At 29.0% G+C, this 26,918-nt stretch overlaps 1 protein-coding gene across 1 annotated transcript in view; it reads left to right on the forward strand.

Moving 5' to 3' along the window:
* LOC148238872 (uncharacterized) overlaps positions 1-26,918 on the forward strand; it is an 82,048-nt gene that overhangs the window by 39,070 nt on the left and 16,060 nt on the right. The window contains exon 4 of the mRNA XM_088190553.1: positions 22,403-22,598. Within this exon, the coding sequence (XP_088046679.1) occupies positions 22,403-22,598 (196 nt within the window). The remainder of the gene's footprint in view (positions 1-22,402; positions 22,599-26,918) is intronic.

The following is a 26,918-nucleotide window of genomic DNA, read 5'->3' on the forward strand; positions in this document are numbered from 1 at the left end:
GTTTTAGCAGCAAGCTTTTTATTTCACCTCAAAAAATATGATACATTGCAAAAACTAAAGCAAAGTGTTCAATTATTCTAAAATACAATTATTTAATTTTGTGCATTGTCATTGTTACATGCAACACATTTTCAGTTTAATATATAGGATTGTTGTTTTGAAAGGCTGTGTTTACGCAATACTCTTTATAATCCACCAAACACAAAGCATTATATTTTAAGTAGCTTTCAACTGTGAAAGTTTTTCAACAAGTATTTTTACCGAAACACGATCCATGAAACCGGCAATTGTCGAGAGACCCAAACTGCGCACTTTAAAACTATATAAATGTAATAGATATGCCTCTTTAGGAATGATTGATATATTACCAGTATTAGTTATAACCTTGATTTTATCATCATAAGCTTTTGAATATTTAGCATCCAATGAATAAAACCCTGGTTAGAATTTTAAATAACACTTTGAGGTTGAAGTTATTTTAGAAAACTTACATAATTTCCATTTCTTCGCAAACATTTAAAAATATTTCTAGATCAAACTCATGTTTGGCTATGGAAAAATATACTAAATAGTGAAAAAATGCACTTATTGTTGTTCAGTGATTCATACATTCATCAGATAATTGCGCAATAGTACATTTAATTAATAACCATATTTTTATTACATTAAATCAAATTAAGAACCATGGTAATAAAATTCCATTTATTAAAATTCCATTTATTACGTTGTATTATAAATATACTATATTTTTGTGTTGTGTATAATATAATATAATACATATTTTAATAACATAACGATCTTTACAAGCTGACCAAAAAAAGTACCACGTGTTATTTTATTATCAGTTCATCCTCGCTCACTTTTATCTGACATTTTCCAATGTTGCTTTTATTGGCAATGGAGTTGTCAAATATTCTTGAGTCGTCTTTTTAATTTATTTTTCAACAAAATTGGAGATAAACATGTAGATATTACTCCATATAATGACTTTAATATATGTATGATACATTAATATTGATACTGACAACGGTTTAAGATATAGTTAATAAACTATATAGTTTACAATACAATAATTAATTGGCACGCATAAAGCTAATCCCATAATCTGGTAGCATTTCGGACGACAATGCTTTACACTGTTTTTGTAATTGGTCCATTTGCATTCGGTTTCCCTCGCTAACTCAGCTGTTAAACATTATTCAGCGCTTTCGCAGCGTGTCGGTCGGCAAGGTTGTATATAACTACGAAGGGGGTTAGTTGCAACCCCATTCTCTATCCAACCCTCCGCTTTCGTTCGCTCGTAAAACGGGAAAACTAACTCTCTGTTTGCACTCACCGGGGGAACATATTTCGATCGAAACGTTGAAAATACCCTCGCTGGAAAACGCACCCTGAATTTCAAACATTTTTTTGAAGACACAAAAGAATAAAAATAAAATATATTAAACATAGCATGCATGATCAATAGAAACATACGTGGGATCTAATTCGTTTCTCTTTACAAATCACCAATTTTTTTCACATCCCATATTTTATTCATGTAACAACTCTCAGCCTAATAAAATATACAAAAGATCATCAGTACAACAGATGTCTTGCTGTTTATTTTGCTTTGGGTTAAAGCAACATATTGTATATATATATTGAATAGATCAGACAGTGTTGATATTAGATCTAATTAACCAGATAAATATAGGAACTAAAAGAACAGTAAAAAAATAAACTTAAGAGGAATTTTGTACAGGTATTGTAAATAAAGCACATTAAAAAACATCATCCATATTTAGAGCAAATAAATAATTATCATATTAATAAGAATTTGGTCCACATTTTTTGCAGAATTTTTTACTAATACTATTTTTGGGTGTTTTAGAAGCATCAGAGATGTCGATTATCTATTTTTCACATTCAATTAGTAATGTGTTCAATTTTTTTTAACCTTTCATGTCTATAGTCAGTATTTATAACACTGTGCTGGATAATTAAAAAACGTTATAAAAATATGTTAGTATCATAAAAATATATATATTACAATTAATGAACCAACCAATTGTAATATAATATATGAAATGTATTTTATAAAAAGGTGTGAAAAATCATACAACTAAAATACTCTCGCTTTGAGATTCTTTGCGTAATATAACTAGTTTTCTTTAAGTTAAATTTCCGGTTCCAATACACCGTAATTTTTATTTAAGTATATGCCAATTGAATAAATTTATTTGATGATTTTTCAACGGGTAGTTGAAGTATGAAAATACTTCATACTTTCTATATACACAAAAAAGATATACATGCGCGAAAGTATATGTCACAAAATCTGTGAAAGCTTTCAAAACTTACATTGCTTCCCCGTGTTTTCTTTGTAACGGGGGAGAGTTTGAAGGATTCTGCTCTCTTTGAGCAATATTTCTTCTTATGAAATCTCTCGTTTCATAAGGATATATTGAAAGTTGTTCGAAGAACCACGTGCTATCATTTATTTTATATATTTTCGTAAAAAAGTTTTATAATATAGAGTATTCCATTAATGTTCATTGCGTAATATTGCTTTTAATGCCGCATTTTTATATTTAAAGTTAAGTTCAGCGTTAAAATTCATAGAGATTATTACCATAATATATATAATCTCTCTTCAGGTAGATGTTACCCTACATAATTATATATTAATCACCGTCCTACTAATTTTCAATTATCGATTTCATTTATCAGTAAATGTGATCATGATTGATTTGTGAAACTATATATTTAATTACATCATTTAGTTAAATGCTATATATTTAATTCTTAAACGTCGAAAATAGAACACATGACCTTAATGTTCTACATTTACAATGGAATATAAGAATATTTTTTTATATAAATGTGTTGTTTAACTGCTTTTTCATTGCGTCATAACTTGAAAGAAAAACATTGTTTAGACACTTTATATATATTTATATAATATGATTTGTTATAAAATATGTAAAAGCTTACACTGCATTATTTTTTTTATGAAATCTTTCATTTCATTGGAATATATTGAAGCTTTTTTAACACTTTATTGGCCGAATCGGGCATTCTAAAGCTTATTTTATGGATAAAACTAAAAAAATGTGTGGCAGATCCATCAGCGTCCATTACGCAAGCTTTAAGGATGTTTATAATAGGATTTGTCAACGTAAAAAGCTGACAAAGAGAACCGAGCGTGAAAAGCTTTGCGACGATTCGGTGCGGACGCATTTCGGGGGTCGCTCGATCGATAGTACCACTGCCCGCCAGAATTATATAAGTCAGTGATCGCTAACTGGGGCACGCGAACGGTGAACTTGAATTTTGATAGTAAACCAAAACCATATGGTTTTATACATATAAAAAATATTTATTAATTTAATATAATCAATTATTATAAATAGTGGAAGCAGTGATGTTCAGCGTACCCGTTAACAAAACGACTCAAGAATATACCGAGAAATAATTATATTTTAACAGTATTTATTGCTATTTATTCATTACTTGTGTAATGAATACATAGTAATAAATAGTGTTAAAATATATATAATATGATATCTAAAGTTTGTCAAATAGGAAAGTTCCAGGATAGATAATTGTCCTTTTAAATTATTTTCAATCAAGTTGACTTTAATATTAAATGAGCATTTCTGTATCATCAGCTTTTAAGTATCTATTGCTAAAATCTATATTAGGATATCACTGTTTTATATGGAGTTTTAAAGCACAAGCTTATGATAAGTGAATGATGAAATCTTTGTTTAGATTCAGTTTTGATATCTATTTATACAATACGAGCTCGTGATAAGTAACTGAAATCTTAATTGAACTTGAATGTTTGTTGTGTATTTCTGAAGCATAAGCTTCTTATAATTTAATACTAAAATCCTCTTGCATATTTCACTGCTCAAAATTAATTTCTAAGGCTTGGGTTTCTGATAAATCAGTGCTCAAATTTTCATTTATAATTTACTCTTTGAGTTAGATTTATCAAGTATGAAGTTGTCCTTTTAATAACATTAATAAAATAAACACACGTTCTATACTTAGCTTCAATACAAATACAAATCTTTTGTTCTTATCATTGCTAAGTATATATTAAGAGAAATTTAAATAACATGTAGGTAATTTTCATAAAATAATATGGTATTCATATTCATACAGAAAAAAAAAACTATGGACATAAAGAGCTTTTAATTTATATTTATATGTACGTATAAATATATATTCCTTTAAATTAACTCAGTTTTAACTAAGACGAACATTATCATTTAATTTTAATTATTTGTGTCTACTAATTTAATAATTATTTACAACGCGCATGTTCTGCGCCATTAAGACGCATACACAAATAAATAAGTATACAATTACAGTTAAATTATGACGTTAATTTATTTAATTAATTACATTAACATCACGTGTTTCTACAATATTTTCATGTCAGCAATTCATAAATATACGAAATAACATACATTTGTCACAATTAAGTAGTCGCAGGACAGTAAGCCGTATTCTCTATTTTAATTATTTATCGATCCAAAATTTCTAAATAATTGTCAATTCCATATATATAGGTATACAGTTATTGCATAAATTAAATTCAATTGAAATTATTCACTTCAACAATACACCGTCACACACAAATTTGCCGTATCCTCGTTATTCTATACATCCAGCGCAAAAAGCGCAATAAACATGCAATGACGTATTTTTATATATTTTGTTTGCAATATGTTTTACTTATTTTTAAATGTATTTATGTATTTAAATGCTGAACAGAATTATTTTAAAGCAATGTAGTAAATTTTTATTAATTTATCTAAACCAAGATTAAAGTCCTCGGAAGTAATTTAGGTTTAATATACATAAAATTATCTAAAACCTAAAATTCAAATTTTAGTTTTTAATATTAATTATTGTATGCAGTTAGTTTTTAATATGCCGATTTTTATTGTTATTTTAACTTTAACTTTTGCCAATTTTTTAATTTTTTTAATATGGCAATTTCTCAATTTAAAAAAAATATTTCTATTGTGCTCGATATTTTCTTTGTAATAAAATAACAATTTATTAATTATTTATAAAACATCACATATTTAATTTAAATCTTAACATTGTATTTTAATAAAAAAAAGTAGTGCATGAGTATCTGAATTTTTTACGCTCTGGAAATTGTTAAAAAAAAATATTTTTGTAAAATTGAGGTATATCACCAAATTTTATCAAGAGTAGATTGAGCATTTTTTTTATTATTTAATTAACATAAAAACTACATTTTCAATGCAAGAATCTCGAATGGCAAATATTTAATACTATTAGTAATATTTATAAGCCTTTGATGTAAATGATTTCTAAATTTGGTATAGGTCATTGCCCTGATTTTTTTTTTGAAAGGTTACAAAAATTTGCAGTTTCGCTGCAGGATTAAATTATCAGATGATACAATGTAAATCTAATTAGTCAAAATCAAATAAGGAGCTAAATAAAACACAAATCAGTCTAGGCATGTCTAAATAAATCATGACGTTTAACAATTAGGCAAGTGAATAATATCAATGTACACAAATATATGTTATTACAAAACCTAAAAAAAATCACTGATTTTTATCTTAAAGTAACGAAAAAAAGACCATGTCATTACAAATTCAACACATTTTCCTAAGGCTCAAGCACTCAAATTAATAATAATTATGTTTGATTTATAACATCAACAATGTTTGCATGCAATTATATGTTGGCAAGTGAATCCTATACCGCCGGGCACAATGTCCCACTGACATGAATTTCCTATTCGTAGCTTCCTGTGGAAATTAACCATCAATTACTCAAAAAAATACCACACCGATATATCATGAACTGTGGGGTTAATAAATTGCATATTAAACATTGAATTTAATTTATGTATTTAATTTTGACATGAATAATGATTTTTTTACAAAGTGTTCGCTTTAACTGTACTAAACAGACAATTTCATATTGAGGTATTGTGTTTAAATTTAATTTAATACGCCTCTACACAGTTAATCTTCTATTATCTACTGCCTCTATGTCCTTTATGATCCATGTTTCAGAAGCATAAAGGTGTATGGAATTTTCATTTTTTCTGAGGTACCTCAGTCTTTTTATTTTTACAAAACAAGACGTCGCACTTTTGCTAATTTTATTCACTTTATGATTTTGAGTTCGCATCTTTTATCTATATATCTATACATATTAAAGAATTAAGATACATAAAGTCATTTCCTATCTACACTGCTTGTAGTTGTTTAATTTTTTTACAATACTTCTATCGATAATAATTGGTTTTGGATTTGTTCATTTTAAGACTTATTTTTCAACGCGGTTTTTAAACTAAGTTATTTCGTCAGTAGTTTTAATTATTAATGTGGTGACAGTATTTCTCCTTCAATTGATATGCCGCTATTTCATATATCCAATATATTATATATCGGTAGATATTAAATAGGCCAGGTAATAAAATACACCATTATCCTACTCGTTTTCTAATATTGTACTATTTGATTTTGAGGAGTTCACTCGTACCAATACTATACATCCCAAAAGCATTCCTATTTTACACATTTAAATCGCTTTGTATATTCTACGAAGTAAAAAAACGCTGGATTCTTGATTTCTCGATAATTTAGCGAATATTGAGTATTTGCTCTCTAGTTCACTTTTCTTAAAAAAATCCAGCTTGTTCTTTTGGTATTTTCTAACCCATATAATTATGCAATTATTTTTTTAATATATATAATAGTATTTTACTGGTGTAAGATATAAGCGCAATTTTTCTATAATTTATGTACTTGAATAAATATGAATGCCACCCAATCTTTTTCATAGTTTTTTGCATATATTACACAAGGTGGCAATACCATGGCCTCAAAGTTTATTTATTATTTACGCTGGAATTTCATTTTCATTTTTACCTAGGGATTTGTTCAACTTTAATTTGTAATAGCTTCATAAACCGCTATAGGTAAGATATCTGGTTCAAAACTGAATTCGTTTAGATTGTAAGATTCTTTGGATATGTCTGCTTTATATGATTCTAAGCAATATTCTTCACATCTTTGTAAAGATTTATAAAGATATATTATGGGGTTTTCTGAGCTCAATTACCTATGGTTTTGAGCGAAACTTGCCACTCAGTAATTTTATTGAAATTAATTTTTAAATAGTTTTTTTTTAATTTGTATGTCCATTCGTTTCAGTTTTGGCGCATATATAATTTATGTATTTGTTCTTGTTATGTCTAAAGATTCTCTGAATTTCTCTGGTAATTAGCATAACATTTTTAGTCTTTCTCTGTTATTATATTTGATTGTTTCAGTTGTTTTTTTTAATCAGGTTTCGTGTTTTATCAGTGATCTTATTTTTTCGAATGATATAATGATAAATTTTTTGATCTGTTTCCAAGATGTAACAAACACCTTATATTTAATAACCTTTCAAAACTATTTTATTTCTCGCTGGGGAAATACAAGTAAATTGTTTTTAGTTTATTTTTTTTTTTAGTTTCAACCTGATTTTTGCGACAAATATATTGTGGTCTAACAAATATATGGATAAGTTTTTTTGTATAGTCAATATAGATGATTTCTATCTAGTATTATTCATTATATATTCTATTTTATTTTCATATATATGAACGTCTTATATTGGTATTCAAAATGCAGAATTTATTTTATAGGTAAAATTCCATCACTTTTTGGACACCAATGTCATATTTTCCCATATTAAAAATGCTAAGATTATAAAATTAAATTTAATATACTCATGTCTATAATACATGCACATAAAATAAAACAATTTATTTAAACCTGCTTTTCCATGATTTTTAACAGGTACCATATTAGTTTACGTTTAAAAATAAACAGCAACTAACTTTTTATCTTATCATGTTTTCAAAGGAAAAGTTCGTTAAGCCTAATGCGTAAACACAATTTTTTTGTTGAAGTTATAGTGTTTTATTTACTGTGGAATGTTGGATACAATCCAATTGGATTAAATCATGAAAAGGAATCAGATTTATATGCATATAGAACAAATAGGTGTTTTCATCGTCTGTAGGACAAAAATATATCAATAAATCAAAGTAATTGCTTGCTTACTTTTCTAGAGCAATAAATATTTATTATTAAATCGATAATGCAAAAACTTATGTATATTTATTTTATCTACAAAATATTTATTTTTGTGTTTATATTCATATAGTAGGGAATATTTTCATTAATTTTATAAAAATATAATAAATAAAGTACATAAAAATATAATGAATAATTTACCTACAATATATTTACTACCAATAGTTAATATAATTTATTTAGAATATATAATTTAATATAAATATATTATTACAATATAATTTTAAATTTAAATAAACTGCTCGAAAATATTATTGTATTTTTTAAAATAAGGTATAGTTAAATATATTATAACATACAACGTCTAGAATTAATATCAAACCTGGTCATCTCTTATGGTTTCTTTATTATATGTAGATTTTCAAATGCATAGATCAAAAGAAAAGTTAAATTAAACCAAGACAAATAAAACAAACAACAAATTAAATGCCAACTTCTAGTCACGTGATCGTCTATTACCCGGATATTACGGATTTTGCTGGTTTTCGAGACGTCACTAGTTATTCTATTTTGGTTTTGTCAAATTAAATATATATATATATACATAAGTAACCATTAAACAGAAACATATATAAATATAAAAATATGTTATAATTTTAATATATATTATTTATTTTATTTAAAAGTAAATAAACGTGACATGTCTTATATTGATTCTGCACGTAACACGTGTAGCATATAGTAATATATAAATATATTCTATGAGTTCGAAGGTTAGACGTCCTCGCATTGCATATCCCGCTGTCAGCTCCGAAGGGCGTTATTTCCTTAAACTCTAAGCCTATTGTTAGAATTTTCTGAGCTAAGACATTTTCTTGAATCCTTTGTCATAAGTATGTAAACCTTTATAGATAGTTACGTTTGTATTGTATTTTAATATATTCTCTTTGAAATTTTGTTCCGTTACACGAGGGTTAACGGCGTCGGTTTGGCTGGCTGCGAATCGAAATGGCGCCGACCCAAATGTGCCCAGAATCTGACCATTTTCTATGGGAATCGTATCGAAAACATCGTAACTCAACTGCATTGTGCACAGGTTTGTGCCAAGAAAAGCGCAAATTTTTGCGCATCGTCCTATGTGACACTTTTTCGCGAAATGACCCGTGCGATGGGTCGACGTGCCCATAAAACCCAAACTAGCGATGTTTTCTTATATAAATTACAAAATTTATGACTGCAGTTGAAGCACATGTTTACTTACTGCAGGAATATAAATTTTTGAGAAAAAATATAACTCAAATTGAAATTGTATGCATTCAATAAATAAAACTTCTCATCTGCATACCACTCACTTGAAATAATATTTTATCAGCAGTGATTTCAAGAACGTGAATACTTTTGGATCAGACGCAATTTAAACCATTTTAAAAATTAAATACAAAACAAATAATTTACAATAATACAACATGTCACTGGCGACACAATATCAGATCAAATTATCCGAGGAGATCCGTCATCTAAAAACTGTTGTCGGCGAGATTCGTTCTGGTGTCGTGGTCCTCAGGAGAATGATGTGACTCCTGACTGGCCCTCTAAAGAGTATCTTAATACGTATATGCAACTATCCGGAGGGTGTTTTAAATGCGTTGAGTTTTTTGTGAAGACGTCCGGCCAAGGACGAGAGCTTAAATTTCAAAAAAAATCCAATTTTCAAAGAAACACTAGCGTCAATCCATTGCCAATCCCACAAATGCAATTAGGATACAGTTTTATCCAAGCAGAATACTTTATCAATGATCTTAATGTGGAAATAATTTATACAAAGTTTCCGAGATTAAGATTTGTTCCTTCGGTCACTTTAAAGCATCGCTAAAATAGTGAAGTTGATGTTCGAAATGACCTCCTGATCTATGACTAGAATAATGGAGTGTGTTAGGAGAAAGAAAATTGATTTTAATTATTGATTTTCAATTTCTTCAGTAAATCATCCTCAAAGTCTGAAGGATGAGCAGGATCATTATCCATAACCAGCAAGACTTTGAATGATTTTTATCATCGTAAGTAAATAACGCGAGTTTTAAGAATAATACTCCACAAAAATAATGTTTATTCTTGTCTAAGTTTACCCTTTCTTTTTATTTCAATGATTTAAATATAATGAAATATCTATAAAGTAAAATAAAATATTGATGTTATGTAATTTAATAACTTTTATAAGCTTGGCTTATAAATTTTGCGCATTTTTTAACATTATTTTACATCAAAGTGCTATCTTGATATATTATTAATATAATTAATTATTCTGACAAAGAAAGGGCAATGTCAAGATCAAATACGGAGTATAAAGAGTACAGCTGATAATGAATGAATACAATTTGAGGTGAATTGAGCTATATGCATAAAAACTTTTCAACGTTGAAGTATTAAATAATTTTAACGCATAATGAATCAAAATCCGACGCGAACATCACATTTCCATTATCTTAATTACTTAATAGTACATGCTTTACAAGCACGGTGTCATTTTCGCGTTGCAAGCCTGTTTCTCCCTTCCACATTAATTTTGATTTTAGGAGCAAAAAAAGTCATTCTTTTTAATGACAAAAAGTTTTCTCGCTAAAAGAAAATTCGATACCCTTCGCTGTCTTATCTGAGCAACTAACTTCTTATCTACGAAGTTCTCTATCCTTTTATTTTAATGGTGAAATAAATTTATTTGTGTATAATAACTCAGATGTATTAACTTTATAGTTGTATAGCAATATACAAATAATTAATAAATTAATTGTTGATACCATAAACATACGCATAAACCATATGAATACATTTATTTAGCAATATAGTGCCCTAAGTTTATCGAAACAATAAGCTTTTCGTGTTCATAGGATCACTGCCATAAACAGAAACAAGTTGTCAAAAGAACGGACCATTGAAAAACATCTAATTTGTATGATACGGTCATTTTACACACTGTTAGTAAACTTTATAATGTCGCGCAGACCCTAGTGAAAACTGCAGTATTTTAGCTATAATAAAACCATTTTTATTAATTTACTGATTAAAACAATTTAAGTCAATTTTACTATCGTTTGTTATTATCATTAATCTCAACATTATTTTTATTATATTTTTACATCCTCAGCTCCCTCCTGTAACTCGCATACCATAAATGCTCCAAAGTATCGCGTCCAACTTTCTTAATCGGGGTTAAGAATCCCCAGTCGATGTTCAACCTCTTTTAATTGCCACCATTCTCCAATTATACCCTTTGGCGTTTTACCGCCAATATCGTATGACACGTTCGTTATCATCGATTGACATCTTGGCCCGACGTCTGGACGCAGTCCAATCTCTGAGAATCTGGGTCCATTTGTCAGAGTGGTATTCCTCTCTATCTGTCTCTTTCTCCCTATCCGTATCTTGGCATCCCAGCAGGAATTTCAAAGTGTTTTCCCCGCGTCTGTTTTTCCGCACAATGCGCCGTGACTCATTTTTCAGAGCAATCTACCGCATTGCCGTTATTAATGACGCGCTTTTTGCTCAAACCCTGGCTCAAGTTTTAATTTCGAGTCACGCTGTATTTTTTTACTGCGTAGACAATGTTGACATCTCCATGGAGACGTCTCGAAGATGGATTTTCTTCAATGACGGAAAGAGGTCGAGAGACGCAACAGGAGTTATGTAATTTTAGATAAAACCGGCAATTATTACCAACTAAATATTAACACAAAATAATCAATACAAACTTGAGACAAAATAATCAATACAACCCTCGAACAAGTGCAATTACTATCAAAAATAGTGGTTTTATACGTGATGATCAGATATTCGGATGAATGAACATCCATAACCACCAATCAGGATCTTTACAAATGTCAATTATTTCAATTCGAACTCCAACGGTAATGTGACGATTCTTGTAATAAAATCGACGGAAATAAACAAATCGTATTACACCCCAGGGTCGCGTTAGAGGTTGGCAAACAAAGTAACCTACTCCATCTTGTATATAAAATATACATAACGCATATTATTCACTTCTATTCTAAATTTTCGGCAAACCTTAACAAGTTCGTCCAAACTCTCACAAAGCAAAACTACGCGAAGCATCTAACAAACTAAGAAAAACTGAGAATGCAGCCGCTTCCCTCTTTACGTCAACCCTAGTCCAGCTACGTATGCTATCAGTGTTCAATCCGACCTTTGAAAACAGCTGGATTTAACAGATGCAGAAAAGGCAACGAGAACATCACGTTATTATAGTGATTGCACATACTGAACGTAACTTAAAATTGTTAAGGAAACACATTAATTCGTAGGTCAAAGCAAACTGTATTTATTAGTTCGCTTCTGGTTCAAATTATAGCTAATTTTTCATGAAAATGCTTAGAAATGAGTACTGATGTTCTTTTGGTCTTAGAATTCAAACTTAACAATGAACATTAGGTACAGTTTTTAATAAATAAATATCGCTGTGACAAAATCCCTTTATTTGAAAATCTAGGTTGATGTTGTCTATACTGACTTTTAAAAAGCATTCGACAAAGTATGACATAAGATTTTTTCTTTCACTCATTCTGAAGTATCACAGGGATCTAATCTTTTTTTCTCTTTATAACGACAATAATGCGGGAATTAAATGCTGATGGACATTGAAGTGTTTCAGAGCATTCACATAAATTCGGATTCACTCGAAGGTGGATAACTCACATTTTCATATTTATTATGGCTATTTAATTTAAGGTTTCAACGTTAGGGTAACATCAGAGTTTGATAGAAGTGAAATAAATCACTCTGCTTAGAATATCGGACAGTGCTATATTACATTTACTGCTAAACTATATTATTAGATACGTTAGATTAACCTGAAATATTAGCAAACTCCAGTTGGATCAAGTATACTATTTTACTCTTATTATAAAATAAATATATCATAGGAAAAACACTCATTACTAAATAATTAATAGTGTATTTTATATTGAGGTTATTTTAAAATGAGCAATTATATTTAATACAGGTAGAACCAATCGTATTGAATAAAATCTCACCCCGCAAATATATCTAAAAGGCTTTCGTAGTGAAAGGTAAAACTTAACTACGGCAAGTTAATTATTCTCCATTTGTGTCAACGACAACGGGCCCGCGTGACAGGAACAGGATTTCCTTGGGGTTTCCACAGTATCCACTTTTAATATACTTTGCCCCCTGGCTCTGAGACCCAATGTCAAACACAACCTCGGAGGTTGTAAAGACGCGTTATAACACGTATACAATCTCGTATAGTCTAGCATTATACCCTGTATAATGCAATATGTATTTTAATTATAACAAGCTTCGCCTTTGTGCTACGATGAGTTATTGAATGGCTCCGCTTACCGTTAATTGTGAGTTCTTTAAAAAGCATAATAAAGCCAATTTAAATGCTTCTTTATTAAAAATATAATAAGGAGATAATGGCTCACTGAAAAAATCTGATAATCATTAAATTGTACAATGAAAATAAATGTAATTTAATAGAATAAAAGCTGGATGATATCGCGTTACGGCGTATATGATTGAAAATGCGGTTGGTTAACCATTTAACGGGAGTAAACCGTACGGTTTATGTGTGCTATTTTAATTTAATATATCAGAGGAAATAGTCTTATTTAAATGCATATTGAATTTTATTTTAATTACGAAGTACTCTGTAAATGTAAAAGTACGTTTCAAGTGGAATAAAAAAGCGTACAGATGATGAAATTTGGTAGTTTGTTTGTAAAGAACCATTGTTCAACTGACACTTTTTACTGGAGAATATATACATATATGTATTTTTAACAAGCGAATTATTTCTACAGTTTGACCTTTGACCTTGTGGCTGTTGTGAAGAGGGTTTTTTAGACACCTTGTTATTTGTGTCACCAGCTTTGGCATGTAAATTATTATTTTAAAAGTGAGCTTATATTTATTTTTAACATTTTCCTTTCTGTCAAAAAATCATTATGTACAGATAGATTCAGTTTTAATAATAGCTTTATGCTATATATAATTTTAAAATATATGCCACTAATATAAATGATAAATACATCTAAAATATATGCACAACGATGTCGTATCAGTAAATGTGTTCAGAGCTATTGTATACAAAATATAGGTCAATAGGTTAAGGATGAATGTTTGTCCTTGCTCCATATAATTCGTCCGTGGGTTGCTTTAAAATGCAAAATGCAGGATATAAATATTTAAATATTCATATCCTTTTACATTTTATTAAATTATCAAATATTCGCACAATGTCCTTTGATGAAATTCCCGATTGAACTTTTTACGTATATAAATTCCGCTGGTATTTTTGCTACTGAAATATTTTTTAATATGAATGGAAAGTTTCACTGTATACATATAAAAATAAATCATCCTTGAATCGATTGCGATGATTGAAATTGAAATCCTTTTCGCAAAGTTCTAAATCCAATTTGTTCCTCGCGAACGATTCGCAAAGGCCCATTTTTTTCACTGGGATTGAATAATTTAACTTTGTTGTCGCCGTTTGCGACTCTAGCTTTATTATCTTTGTTAAATTGCGCTTTGTGTTTTTGAGGCGAAAAAAAACACATAATTCCACAACACCCTAAGACGTATCACGAAAGAGACGCCGAAAAGAAGAGCGTACATAAATCAACGTGTATAAATTTCACTCTTGTGAATTAATTCTCAAGATAGAAGAGACTTTATATAGAAGTGTGGAATATAAATAAAACGCTCGTTTTCACATATCACACTTTCTTATGAAAATAAAAATGAAATATATTTGAATTATAACATAACTTTGAATCAAGGACGAAAGGTTGAATATAAAATAAACAATCCATATTAAGTGTCTATAACCAATAATAAGTGTCTATAAAACAGAATAGAAAAAATATGCTCAAGTCCATTTTTGAAAAAAAATAGATAATGGTAGTTTTATTCAAATAATAATATCCTCTTTTTATATTTATAATCACACAGTCAATGTTGCGCAATATCTTCTTAAATTAATCAAAATAAGTTGAACTGTAAAATGTTTTTGTTGAAAGTTCAACATGCGTTTACTGCCTTTCATACTTCATATTCATTTTCTTAAGTATCTTCATTTTAATTATTATTTTTTTACATAGAATAATACATTTCATAAAAGCCAACTTCAAAAAAAGTACAAATTTAAAATTGCAATTATTTATATTTTTCTATAGTTTATTCATAATTGAAAGTAGTACAAGTCCATTTAAAGCTAAAATTCGTTTATTTTCTTTAACATTTTTTTAAAATTATTACTGCATAATATATTTAATAAATTTATAGTTTTAATAAATTAAATAAAATTTAATCATTGACCGAATTGCTTAACGTTTGCCTTTATATTATATTAAGTTGATTCAAACGCAAACCTTTTAATATGTCAATGTATTAATAAATATACATATACTACTTTCAAAAACAACGACTCAAATATAATAGATATGTTGATCTGCTTCTCAATAAATATAAGTATTTTATGTATCTATGAATATTCATAGATGTATTTGTTGATTCCAATATTACATTATTTTTTATTTCGATGCAAGGACATAAATAATTGACATTTGCATCTTGATATTTCTAAAACCAATAAAATCGAAGCATAATTAAATAGCTTTATCTTTAGATGCATAATTTTTGCAATAGCAAAGCAATGTAGATGTATATCTATAAATCAAATTATATTAATCACTTGATTATTCATCTGCGTTAATATACATATATTTAGTAAAAAATATAAATGACAAGATATTAATCTACAGTTTTCACTAAGAGTCAGCATGTGGCAATGGCTTAAGACTGTTACATAATAAAGTAAATCTTTGTTCAGATAATGCTCATATTCGAAGCTCCATTATTTATCCAATAAAATGGTATTGCTATGATTTATAGTGTGTAGTATAAATTACTCTATATATTTAATAATCATATATCAGTCTGTAGTTTCGTAGCCACAATCGTTGGCTACTATTAAGAGCATCATAAATTACGTCCATCCTTTATACGAAATCGTCGCCTATCAAGCTCCATAACCGAATGACAAATGGTGTTGGCGTTCGAAAGGAAACTCTTTTCTCAACTCGATGCACCGATATATAACAAAGCAAGATGCGATCTCGAATGCATCCAAGTCCAAGTTCGAAAATTCGCCTACTTATTTGGACCACAGCCAGACACTTGAGATGTTAAATTGTGCGTAAATAATCGTCGGCGATACTTCATAACTCATAAGGACGTTTAAATGTATGTAGGCGATGACAAGACAAGCGGACCGCAAAGTTATTATAGAATTATGATATTTTGGCTTAGAATATTATGCAAGAGAAATAGTTCAGTTGGTTCTTAATCTAGATTAAAATATAACAAGGAAATTATAGTGAATTTTGTAGTCAGAATAACTATTTTAAGGATAGCATAAGAATATTAGGCTTTATGTTATTAACAAATTTCTAAAATTTTACGAACAACGAGCAAATGTTTATAACAGTCTTGAGAGTCCGTTGAATTGTCGTCGGTCTGATTTTATAATGGTCCCTGAAAGCAGCTTTGATGAAAAAGAGATAAAGCAAATTTAGAATGAGAGTCTAGCTCCACCTCCGAATCCAACCCTTTGTAGGTTTTAAAATTGCCGTACAATAATTAAAAACAAGTATTATTCGATGCGAAGCCGTTATTTTATTAGTTAAATTTACATATTGCGACAAACTATGATTGGCGAGATCGTTATTCTCCGAGCGATGATGGAAAAGCTGGCGGAGGGATGAAGTCAGTGGAAGATTCTTGTTTACTCTCTTCTGCGGTGCTCGTATGGTGGAGTTACTCTCAGGATGTGAGCGTCCATGACCGTATGTTGTCCGCGGGTTTCGAGTGTCTGTCGGTGTCTCATTGAAGACCAGTCTTATGTATTTAGGTCTGCAAAGCTTGCTGACCAATCACAATCATGCAGCGATCCTCCAGCCAATCGTTTCACTCGCTTCTTAAAACAACGAAATATGTATATGTCATTACAAAGTGATATTTGCTTAATGGACATCTTATAATGTTGTGACCTTACGATGCAATTTTTCTTCCGATGATATATTGTTTCCTGTGACCGTTTCGCAACAAAGAAATATTCATTCAATGCACTGAAGAATCCTTGCGTATTATTTAAGGAAAACCTTTTTTTCTAGTCGTAACGAGGGTCTGAATGATCATTTTTAGTCATGAGGGATGAATGATAATTTTAGTCACAGATTTTAACGCGAATTTCAAGAATGGGATCCCCTACCGGGCTTAAAGAATGTTTGTGGTGATTGTTGGCTTACGAAAATTTGCGTGGCTGTTGTTCAGTTCTAGGTATTATAGCGATCTGTAATATTTATTGTTTTAAGCCAAACCATTTGTAAATTTCTAGAAGTTATTATTAAAAACCCCACAGACATTATTTATTTGTAATAATATTAATTTATTTTGCAGATTATATATTAGATGCCATTAAAGAACAAACATGATTTTAATAAAGTCACAAGGACTAAATCAAAGCAACAATAATTTACGAATGCCAAATATTTAGAAAGACGGAATGTTGCGTCTTAAAAACTGGCTAGTTAAATATTGTATAAACAGGTAGTGAACCATCCATTTCAATATAATAGTCTAAGGTCTTGTGCTATAAGCATTCAGAGGTCTCTCTTTACACAAGTTAACTGCTTTGCAAGTTTTTAATATTCCGTGTGAAATAGATGTTTCATCCACATGAAACGTTATATTTTTATACATGCAGTATTAGCCTCTAAATACAACTTATCTGGCTCGCTTAATATACTAGCGATGATGTTCAAAAACCATTCTTAACACTTTGCCTACCGGCAGTTTCACTATTAGACTTACTCTAAATACCGATACTTTTTCGTGAATCTGCGTAAATATTACCTTTTTATTTAAATTTATGTATCTTTTGATACAGTCTGATTTTTGCTAGACTTGTAATTGAAATTGAAGCAATACAAAATATATGTAAATTAATATTAATATATGACCTTTGTATTGATTAATATGTGTCTAAATATATATTTTTTATCAAAATAAAAGTATAATTCATACATATATTTAATCATGTTGTAAAAAATTCAAATAAAACAATAAACATACAATACAAAATATACAAATGACGCCAATTGGCGTCCGCAGTATTTAACGTTCGGCACGCTTAAGACGCCAATTGATGTAACCGGTGGTAGGGAAAGTGTTAAAAGTTTGTAGTTGCTGACAGCCAAAAGTGGTCATACTGATGCTTTAGAGATATATGTGTAAACTATATCATCTCATCTCATCTCACTGACAATATTTTCATAAATTATCAAAGAACTCCAATTTAGAAGTTCTTTAACTTTGTCAATAATAACATTTGTTTAGAGATTATCTTTTTTAAGTTATTACTATTCCTTTTCTTTTCTTGAATCGTCAATAAATTTGTATAATAGAGCATTTATCTTATATGTAAAAAGATTATCTGAAAACTTTAAATTTAAATTAAGCTTTAAATTAAAAATATATACATTATATTGTACGATGTTTTACATTACTTTAAATGACAATATATTTTCTTACGTTATTTTGGTTTAATAAATTGTATTATTATTATACCTTATATTTTCAGCATTATACTGAGAAACAATTAGCTGTAGAATCACTGATTTAAATAATTATAAGCGAATTGGTGATGTTTTTAATGCTTCCAGTCTGATAATTTCAATAAATATTTACATATTTATGAACCATTTTTTATAATTCTGTTCGCATAGTGTAATTGATGTAGGTTTCGAAACCATTTAAAATTGGAACATTTCCAAAAGCCGCATGCAAAGCAAAGGAAATAAATATCTTTCATATTGTCTTAGCTAGGATATTAAAAACGTGAACGTAATTTAAACTAGGGATGATGCTAAAAGTTTTCATTCTGCTTTGGCAGTAATCCGGACCGTGTCATTCATATTTTAACAGGGGAAAGCAGACGGGTCGTACCAAGTCTAGTACCGAGGGTTCATGAACCTTGGAAATCGTTTAAGAGCTGGTAACGTGAGTGGTGAAACAACATTCTGAGAATTCGTATATTTCAAGATAAATATTGTTTTATTATATACTACATATAATTGAATCGTTGGTTTTGAATCAAGATTGTTCGTACTGAAATATGTTTTATTATGTAGAAAATAATAATATAAATATTTAATAGAAAAATATATTTTATTAATAAAAATAAAGAAAAGATTGGTTTTACCCTAAAATGTCACGTTGTGTAGTATAAAATCGAACGTTTTTCTTACATAGCGAAACCGTGCCACGTAAATGCCAAATTGTGTGTGTAACTCGATAAACCCATAGGGATTTTGTATTTCAAGATACACATATGTATATTTTATAGAATATCTATGTTGGAAATTTGTTGGAATTAATCTTAGAGGGAATATTTTTTAAATTATAAAAAATACTTTTTTGTATACAAATGTTTACTATATAACTGAAAATCTTTAATACAAATTAACTGAACGAGAAATATTATTAGTATATTTTTTCAATATAATATTGAAATAAACATTATTAAATAAAATTTTGAATAGCATAGTAGAGTAAAAGTTCAAAGTAAGCAAAAAATATGGTTTTCATGCATTTTAGGTTAACAATATCTAGTTCAAATCAATTTACTTGACAGGTTTAATCTAAACATAAAACCAAGTCAATCGACAACCATCAGATCCGTGACAAAGGCATATATTAACGGTTCTTATTAAATCCATTTACTGATAAATATGGTTAAATTCCTTTACCGAATTACCGGTAGATAAATTTATAATTACCGGTTATTTCGGTAAATTATTTTTTCACTTTTTAAAATTTTATGTAATGTTATTCTTAAAGTATGATTTTACGTGACTGTATTTGTTGTATGATTCGTTTACCTAGAATATTGGGAAATTTTTTTTTCAAATACTTGAGGACATTAGATTTAGATTAACATTCATCAAGAATCACTGTTATATGGTCGTTAACATTTACACTGATAAGCACTTTTGGAAAATCTGCTTAGTTAAAATTCATGGATCCATGCCAGCTGAAAAACGTATTACTATTTTAGAAAATCAGAATTCAAACCAAAGTTTTACAGAACAATTGGTCTGCTCTCATCTTATCAAAACTCTTAGAATAACTATTTCTTCAAAGATTTTAAGCCAATACTAAAGCAAGAAAAGTTCATCCCCAAGCACCAATTTGCCTTTAGTGAGGATCATTCAACGATTGAATGGGTAAACAGAATTGCTAACAAAATATTTAGGAATCTGTAAGCAAAACAATTCTGTTCCGCAGAATTTTAAATCAGATAAAAAATATGTTTTAGAGTCTAAAGCGTATTTTAGTCTGATTCTTAAAACGTCATTATATTTTTTTCTAAATCTAAAGTTTAAGCTGACTTTACAAAATAAAATCTAGAACCTAATCAGACTTAAAATAACTTCAACTTTACCATCTCAAAGTCATGCTTAACTAAAATAAAATATGTGTTATATTGTCTTTTTGCGAACTATGTTTTATAACCAAATACTTAGTTGGGTAAATAATTTCATGTCATAATATATTCTACATTTTGTATAGCTATCCGTTATTGATTTTAAGTAAATGTAATTTTATATATATTTTTTATTACATTCCCTTTTACACACAAAACATATAGATCAAGACAACTTTTAACTTGCTGCATAAAATGTATATAAATATACACTTTAGCCCAAAAGAGTGGAGCAAGAATTGATGATCCTACGACTTTTATTATAATATTTTTTACTTTTCACAGAAAAGTAAGTTTGTAGTTTTAACCCTAAGCCGTTTATAAATCTGAAATACAAAAAATGTAATATAAAACACCATTTTGCTTCATTTGACTAATGATCAAATTTGTAAAAATCTGTTTTTAGTGAATCCTTGATTAAATGTTTTATTTGTATCGCATGTATATGCTTTTAAAACTTACTTTGCATATTTTTTTATTACTATTAATACAGTGATATATATTAATCATTGGTGCACATAATGTTTATTGCCATGCCATAACATCACACCATATCAATAAAACACCATGAAATGGCAAAAGACGATATTGTTTTATGACACAATCTGAGATGAGATTGAGACCATAAAAATTGCAGTAATTATTTACTATATCGATCAAGCCCCAAAGCGAAAGGTCAAAGAATGTCGGATAAAGACAAATGATCGATTGTCAACATTGACAAATGGATTAATGTCACGTTTGACATTTCGTTGAAACGCGGTTTATAATTAATATTAATTGCTACATGGTGTTTATTCGCGAACAAATTTATACTCAATTTATTTTATTTATTCTTCGCATAAAAAAGCTTTTAAAAGATAATACCTTAAATTGTCTCATAGGAGCAATATATAATAGATACGAAAACGTGCTCGTTCGTAATCTGCCTTGAAAAACGTCAGATATTACTCTTTGATATTTATGAGGAGAGATTTATAAAAAAATCATGTTATAATTGAAACGGAAGGCCCGACGTGTGCTTGGGTTTATTTTTCTCGTTATCGACAACAAAAAAGGCCCTTTTTCAACGGAAGATGGAAAAAAGGTGTTCTCCTTCGGAGCTGTTTTATGACCCAGAAAGGGCTTTATTCGAAATTTTCTCAGTGCTGTCGCAAAATAGCGAAAGGAAGCCTAAACAAACAGAAAATGAAAGAAGAAGGCGCTTCCGCGTTGGATGTACTATAAAATATTAAAAAAAAGTTTAAAACTCTTTCTCACAACAGCCATTATTCACGAGTGCACCATTTTCTTGTGTAACGCGGTATTACATAAATAAAAAGTTTTATATTATATACCCTATTTGCTGTTAGTTTTATATGCAATGCTTATAAAATCAAATTCCGAAATCCACCGCCTTAGTTTTTCAATTACAATAAGAAATACAATATATGTTTTAAATAATATCCCTGATCTCTTACTATTATAAAATATACTGCATTAAGACTATTAAAGTAAGTCCAAAAATATTTGTTTTTGTTTTGAGATAATAAGCTATTTAATATACAAGATTTATATTTTAACTTTACATTACAAATTAGTTTTACCTAGCGAATTATTCATCCCACGTAAGGTCGCGTTGAGCTGTCTCCCACGTGGGTTGTGCATCTCTAACTTTAGCATGTTAAACTTTAAACTAAACTCGTGTCTTGGGTACAAATTTGTCTGACATACATTTTCATTTTGTTCACAGTACACTCGTTACCGAATCTTACCGTGCTGTCGCTGTCTGGATGCAGTAAGGTCACGGATGAGGGTGTCGAGCTGGTCGCCGAGAATCTGCCGCGTCTGAGAGCCTTAGACTTGTCATGGTGTCCCAGAATCACGGATGCGGCTTTAGAGTACATAGCTTGTGACCTGAATCAGCTAGAAGAACTCACGCTAGACAGGTAAAATGTCTTTGATGTCAAACACTGAGAGAAGTTTACGAAAGTACTACATATGTTCTTTCCCTAAAAAAATACATTAAAAGTAAACTTCAATTTATATAAAGTACACTTTGATTATAAAAAGTTTTTAAAGCGAAACAAATTACAATTTTTAACATGATTCCATTCATAATTATTGAATATCAAATATACAAAAGTTGTTCGAAATCAGAATTTGTTGAGCGTAAAGGTCAAATCTTGATTTACGACAACGCTTTCACAGCTAAAGCTCTGAAAGCTTAATTAATTGCGATACTAAGCCTTACATCAAAAATATTTCCAATTAAGAGCAATTTAATATTTTATGGTTAGCTTTATATTATAATATTTTATAAAAAACATATTAAGTATTAAAATCAGAATCTTTTTATTTAAAAAAATTAAGAACCTCTTATATTTATGGAAAAATTAAATGGTTTCAGGGATTTAAGCAGGGTATTTCTTATATTAAATCTAGGGCATTCAAATACCAAATTCATTACCCGGTTCACGGGTATTTTTCCATTACTTAATCGGGTATCCGGTTCGTCTCCGGGTATTTTTTTTTCACTATTATATACATACGTATATTATTAATTAAAATATTTGTTTTCCGTATTTTGCTTGAATATTATTTAATTAAAAAAAAATTAAAATAAATGTTTAAATAGAAAAATAATGATTTATCTTTAAATCGTATTGATTAAATAACTATTTTCCATCTTCATTCACCAATCAAAAAAACGCAAATTTTTAAATTTGTATCTATAAAGTAAATAATTATACCGAAATTAATAAATAGTTATCTCTGATTAAATTTTAACGTTTGTCAGAGTCGATTATATACTTAACTTAAATATTTAACGGTTGCCCAGTTATTGGTTTATCAGCAATTAAAAAAACAGTATTTATTTAAAAGTGTCTAACTTTTATTGCTTATCTATCGTAAATATCACAAATACTATAGATTACCACAGTCTCATTTTTACAATTAAATAACATAAATGCACTTAATTTTTGAAGGGATACAAGTGATATTTTTAAAATTAAGCAAATATATTACGTATAGTATCTATGTATATAAGATGCACGATAGTCACCCCTATAAAAATGATGATAAATCGTGTATCGAAAACTTGCTGTTTGCCGTTCATTCGGCACCTGCTGAGTTGTTTAATATAATAATTCACAGATATATCCACAATTATTGCAGACAAGTATTAGTAGACCAAAAACGCTGGTTTCGTCCGCGTCGTTCTACTGTCACAAATCTCTTGTGTCTTTCGAAGACAGTGACAAAATCACTTGATTCTGAAAACCAGGTCGATGTTGTCTATACCGACTTCTAAAAATAGCTTTTATATTACCTTTCTGACAATTTTCAAAATTGCAAAACAAATTAATATTGCCGTATTAGTCGCTATTAGTATTTTTAAACACGTACTTAATTTGTATTTTTAAAAATCATATAAATAGAAGTAAAAATATTTACAATCGGCTTTGATAGACAAATATTTTAATCGTTAAAATAAAACTATAATTATGTATATATTTTAGAATAATTATATAATAATTTAATAATTCTTATATGGCATGCTTAATAAGAAATATGAATATAATGAGAGAATTACAAATTCGTGGAAAATAATCCTGCTTAAATTGGTTAGCAAATTACTTTCTTACATAATATATTATAACCATTATCCTGCTTTTCAATAAAGCAGTTCAATTTTAGCCAACTCATCAATATTGAACAAAAGTGGTTAGCAATTCTTCTTTAACAAGCTCATCATTCTATACATATACATGTTGTAAATACATATATATAAATGCTATATTTTTGCAGATAAAGTTTCCCGAGAGAACAAATTTGCGGCATAAGTCAAAAATTACTGCGGTGGAAAACCCAACGTTAAACATTGGGTCCGTATAAAGAGAAACCCGTAAATCATATATGCCGTTGCGGCACACGATGTTCAGTATCGGAATTTTCTCAAAGTCGTCATAATATATAATACATAAATGTAGTATATGTACATATACAATATGCGGATATCTATGCATATAAACATAAATTGTACATGAGCGACACGTACATATGTATTTTAAATAGCCATCTAAACATATCGCATGTACAGTCCTTGAAGGAGGCTCGTTAAATTGAAACCTTTGTATATACACAGTAAATAATTTTACATGAGATACGGAACACTTATGACAGTGTACGTTTTTTAACGTTAACGTACGAAAACGCGAAATTTCTGCGAAAACTTATTGGACATTTCCGCGAGGATGAAGTTAAATTTACGTTTCCTCGCTCTCCTTCAGTCGGTGTAATAAATTTTATTGAATTTTTTCACCATGGAGTAAACGAGGGGAAAATGGACACCCTTATGCATTTATTATGTTAATCAAACTTGGAATGGCTGCAACGCAAAACAGTGTTATCAAAATAAAAGGGAAATTTTACCTTGAGTGAAGTGTTTTTCATTACAATTATGGTAATATAATATCATTTTCACTTACATACTTTATTTTGCAATTTTAGTAAATTTTATGTTGTTTTAGCAATTCACTCATTGATAACATTTTAAATTAAATAAAATATATTTTCATAAAATTTTCTTGTGTACAACCAATACCTATAGGACTAGTATTTTAATATTTCACAAATATTATATTTATTATTTTAATACGGTATTGAAAAATTGTGCGTTGCTTTCAATTTTAGTGTGTCAAAAGAAAACTCATTAAAATAAACATAAATAAAAATATAATTAATTCCATAAGTAAAAATATTCTCAAAATGTTTTTTAAAAACAACCGAAAATGAGTATTAAAATAATTAAAAACATTTTCAACTCAATAGTAAGACTCCAATATGTTTCAACAGAGTGGAATATGGCATAAGTTATACTTATTCCAAAATCAGGAATGAACCCAGAAACATGAAATCTCACAGACCAATTAGTATTTTGCATACTTTATTAAAAATGTTTAAGAAGCTACAGCTACGTAAAATAAATCCAATACTACAAAATTGAGAAAAAATTATCTCAAGCCACTAATTTTACTTTCTGCAAGAGCATGGCATAATTTAAAAAATACACCGAGTGGCAAACAAGATTTATAAAAATCTACAAAAAAGAAAATGTTAAACAAGTCAAGCTTTCGACGAAGTATGACAGTTGAGATTAACATATAAAATCAAAAAAGCATTTTATAGTAAAATATAAAGACGTAAAGTCCTCCGTCTGTCTAATAAAATCTGGAGTACCCCTGGGCAGTGTACTAGAGCCAGTACTATACTTAATATATACAGCAAGCCTACTACAAACAATCTTACCTGCACAAACCTTTTTGACGACACAATTATTACACAACGCTTTTCGTGAGAACCTGGATACAGCGTTTACTTATCTAAAAAAAAAACTCAACAAAATACAAAAATGGTTGCGTATTTGTAAAATGTAGGCAAACGAGCTAAAGTATGTCTATCTTACGTTTATCATGAGAAAGAAAACACGCTCTTCTGTCTAATTAAATAACGCAATAATTCCACAATCAGATGGTGAAATTATTTGGGGATGCACCTCGACAGATAGCTTACGTGGAAAAACCTATATTTGGAGTAAAATAAAGCAACTAGAGTAAGGAACCGCTCACCCGGCCACTACAAGCTGGGTGCCCACCCGAAGGGTTGGACTCGTAGGGACGTATTACCGGTAACGTCAGTAGTGCACGCAATGGATTCCATGTAATTATACCTCTGGCTAATAAGCAACTGTTTATATACACATCCATCCTTTTGGATGTACGGTATTAAACTCTGAGGATCAACAAACAACTCCAACATAGAAACACTTTAAAATAAAAATTGTCAAGGAAGAAGTGGAAATTGCAAGACTTAAATACAAGGAAGAACTGGAGAAACATCCCAAACAAGAAAATGTATTGCTTTTAACTACCCTGATAAATCGGTGATATTATAATTTATTTACATGAGGTCAAGATAAAATGATAGAATGTCAAGAAAAAAAGACAGATTGCAAAAATAGAGGGAATTAAATATAAAACAATAAGAGGCCACTCAGACTTTGTACGCGTATTTAACTGCTAAAAAATCATTGTTTTGTAATTAGTTGTTTTATATTATACTTAAAAAAATATTTATATTATACTTAAAATAACTTTAATAAATTTATTATTTAATGATTTTTATTTAACTTTATATGACCTTATAAAAAAAACTTAAAATATACATATATAATGACTATTTTCGCATTTAACTCAATGTTTCTG

The sequence above is a fragment of the Plectrocnemia conspersa genome, unplaced genomic scaffold (assembly GCF_051122295.1).
Source record: "Plectrocnemia conspersa isolate PC_06_02 unplaced genomic scaffold, ASM5112229v1 ptg000001l, whole genome shotgun sequence".
Taxonomy (NCBI): Eukaryota; Metazoa; Arthropoda; class Insecta; order Trichoptera; family Polycentropodidae; genus Plectrocnemia; species Plectrocnemia conspersa.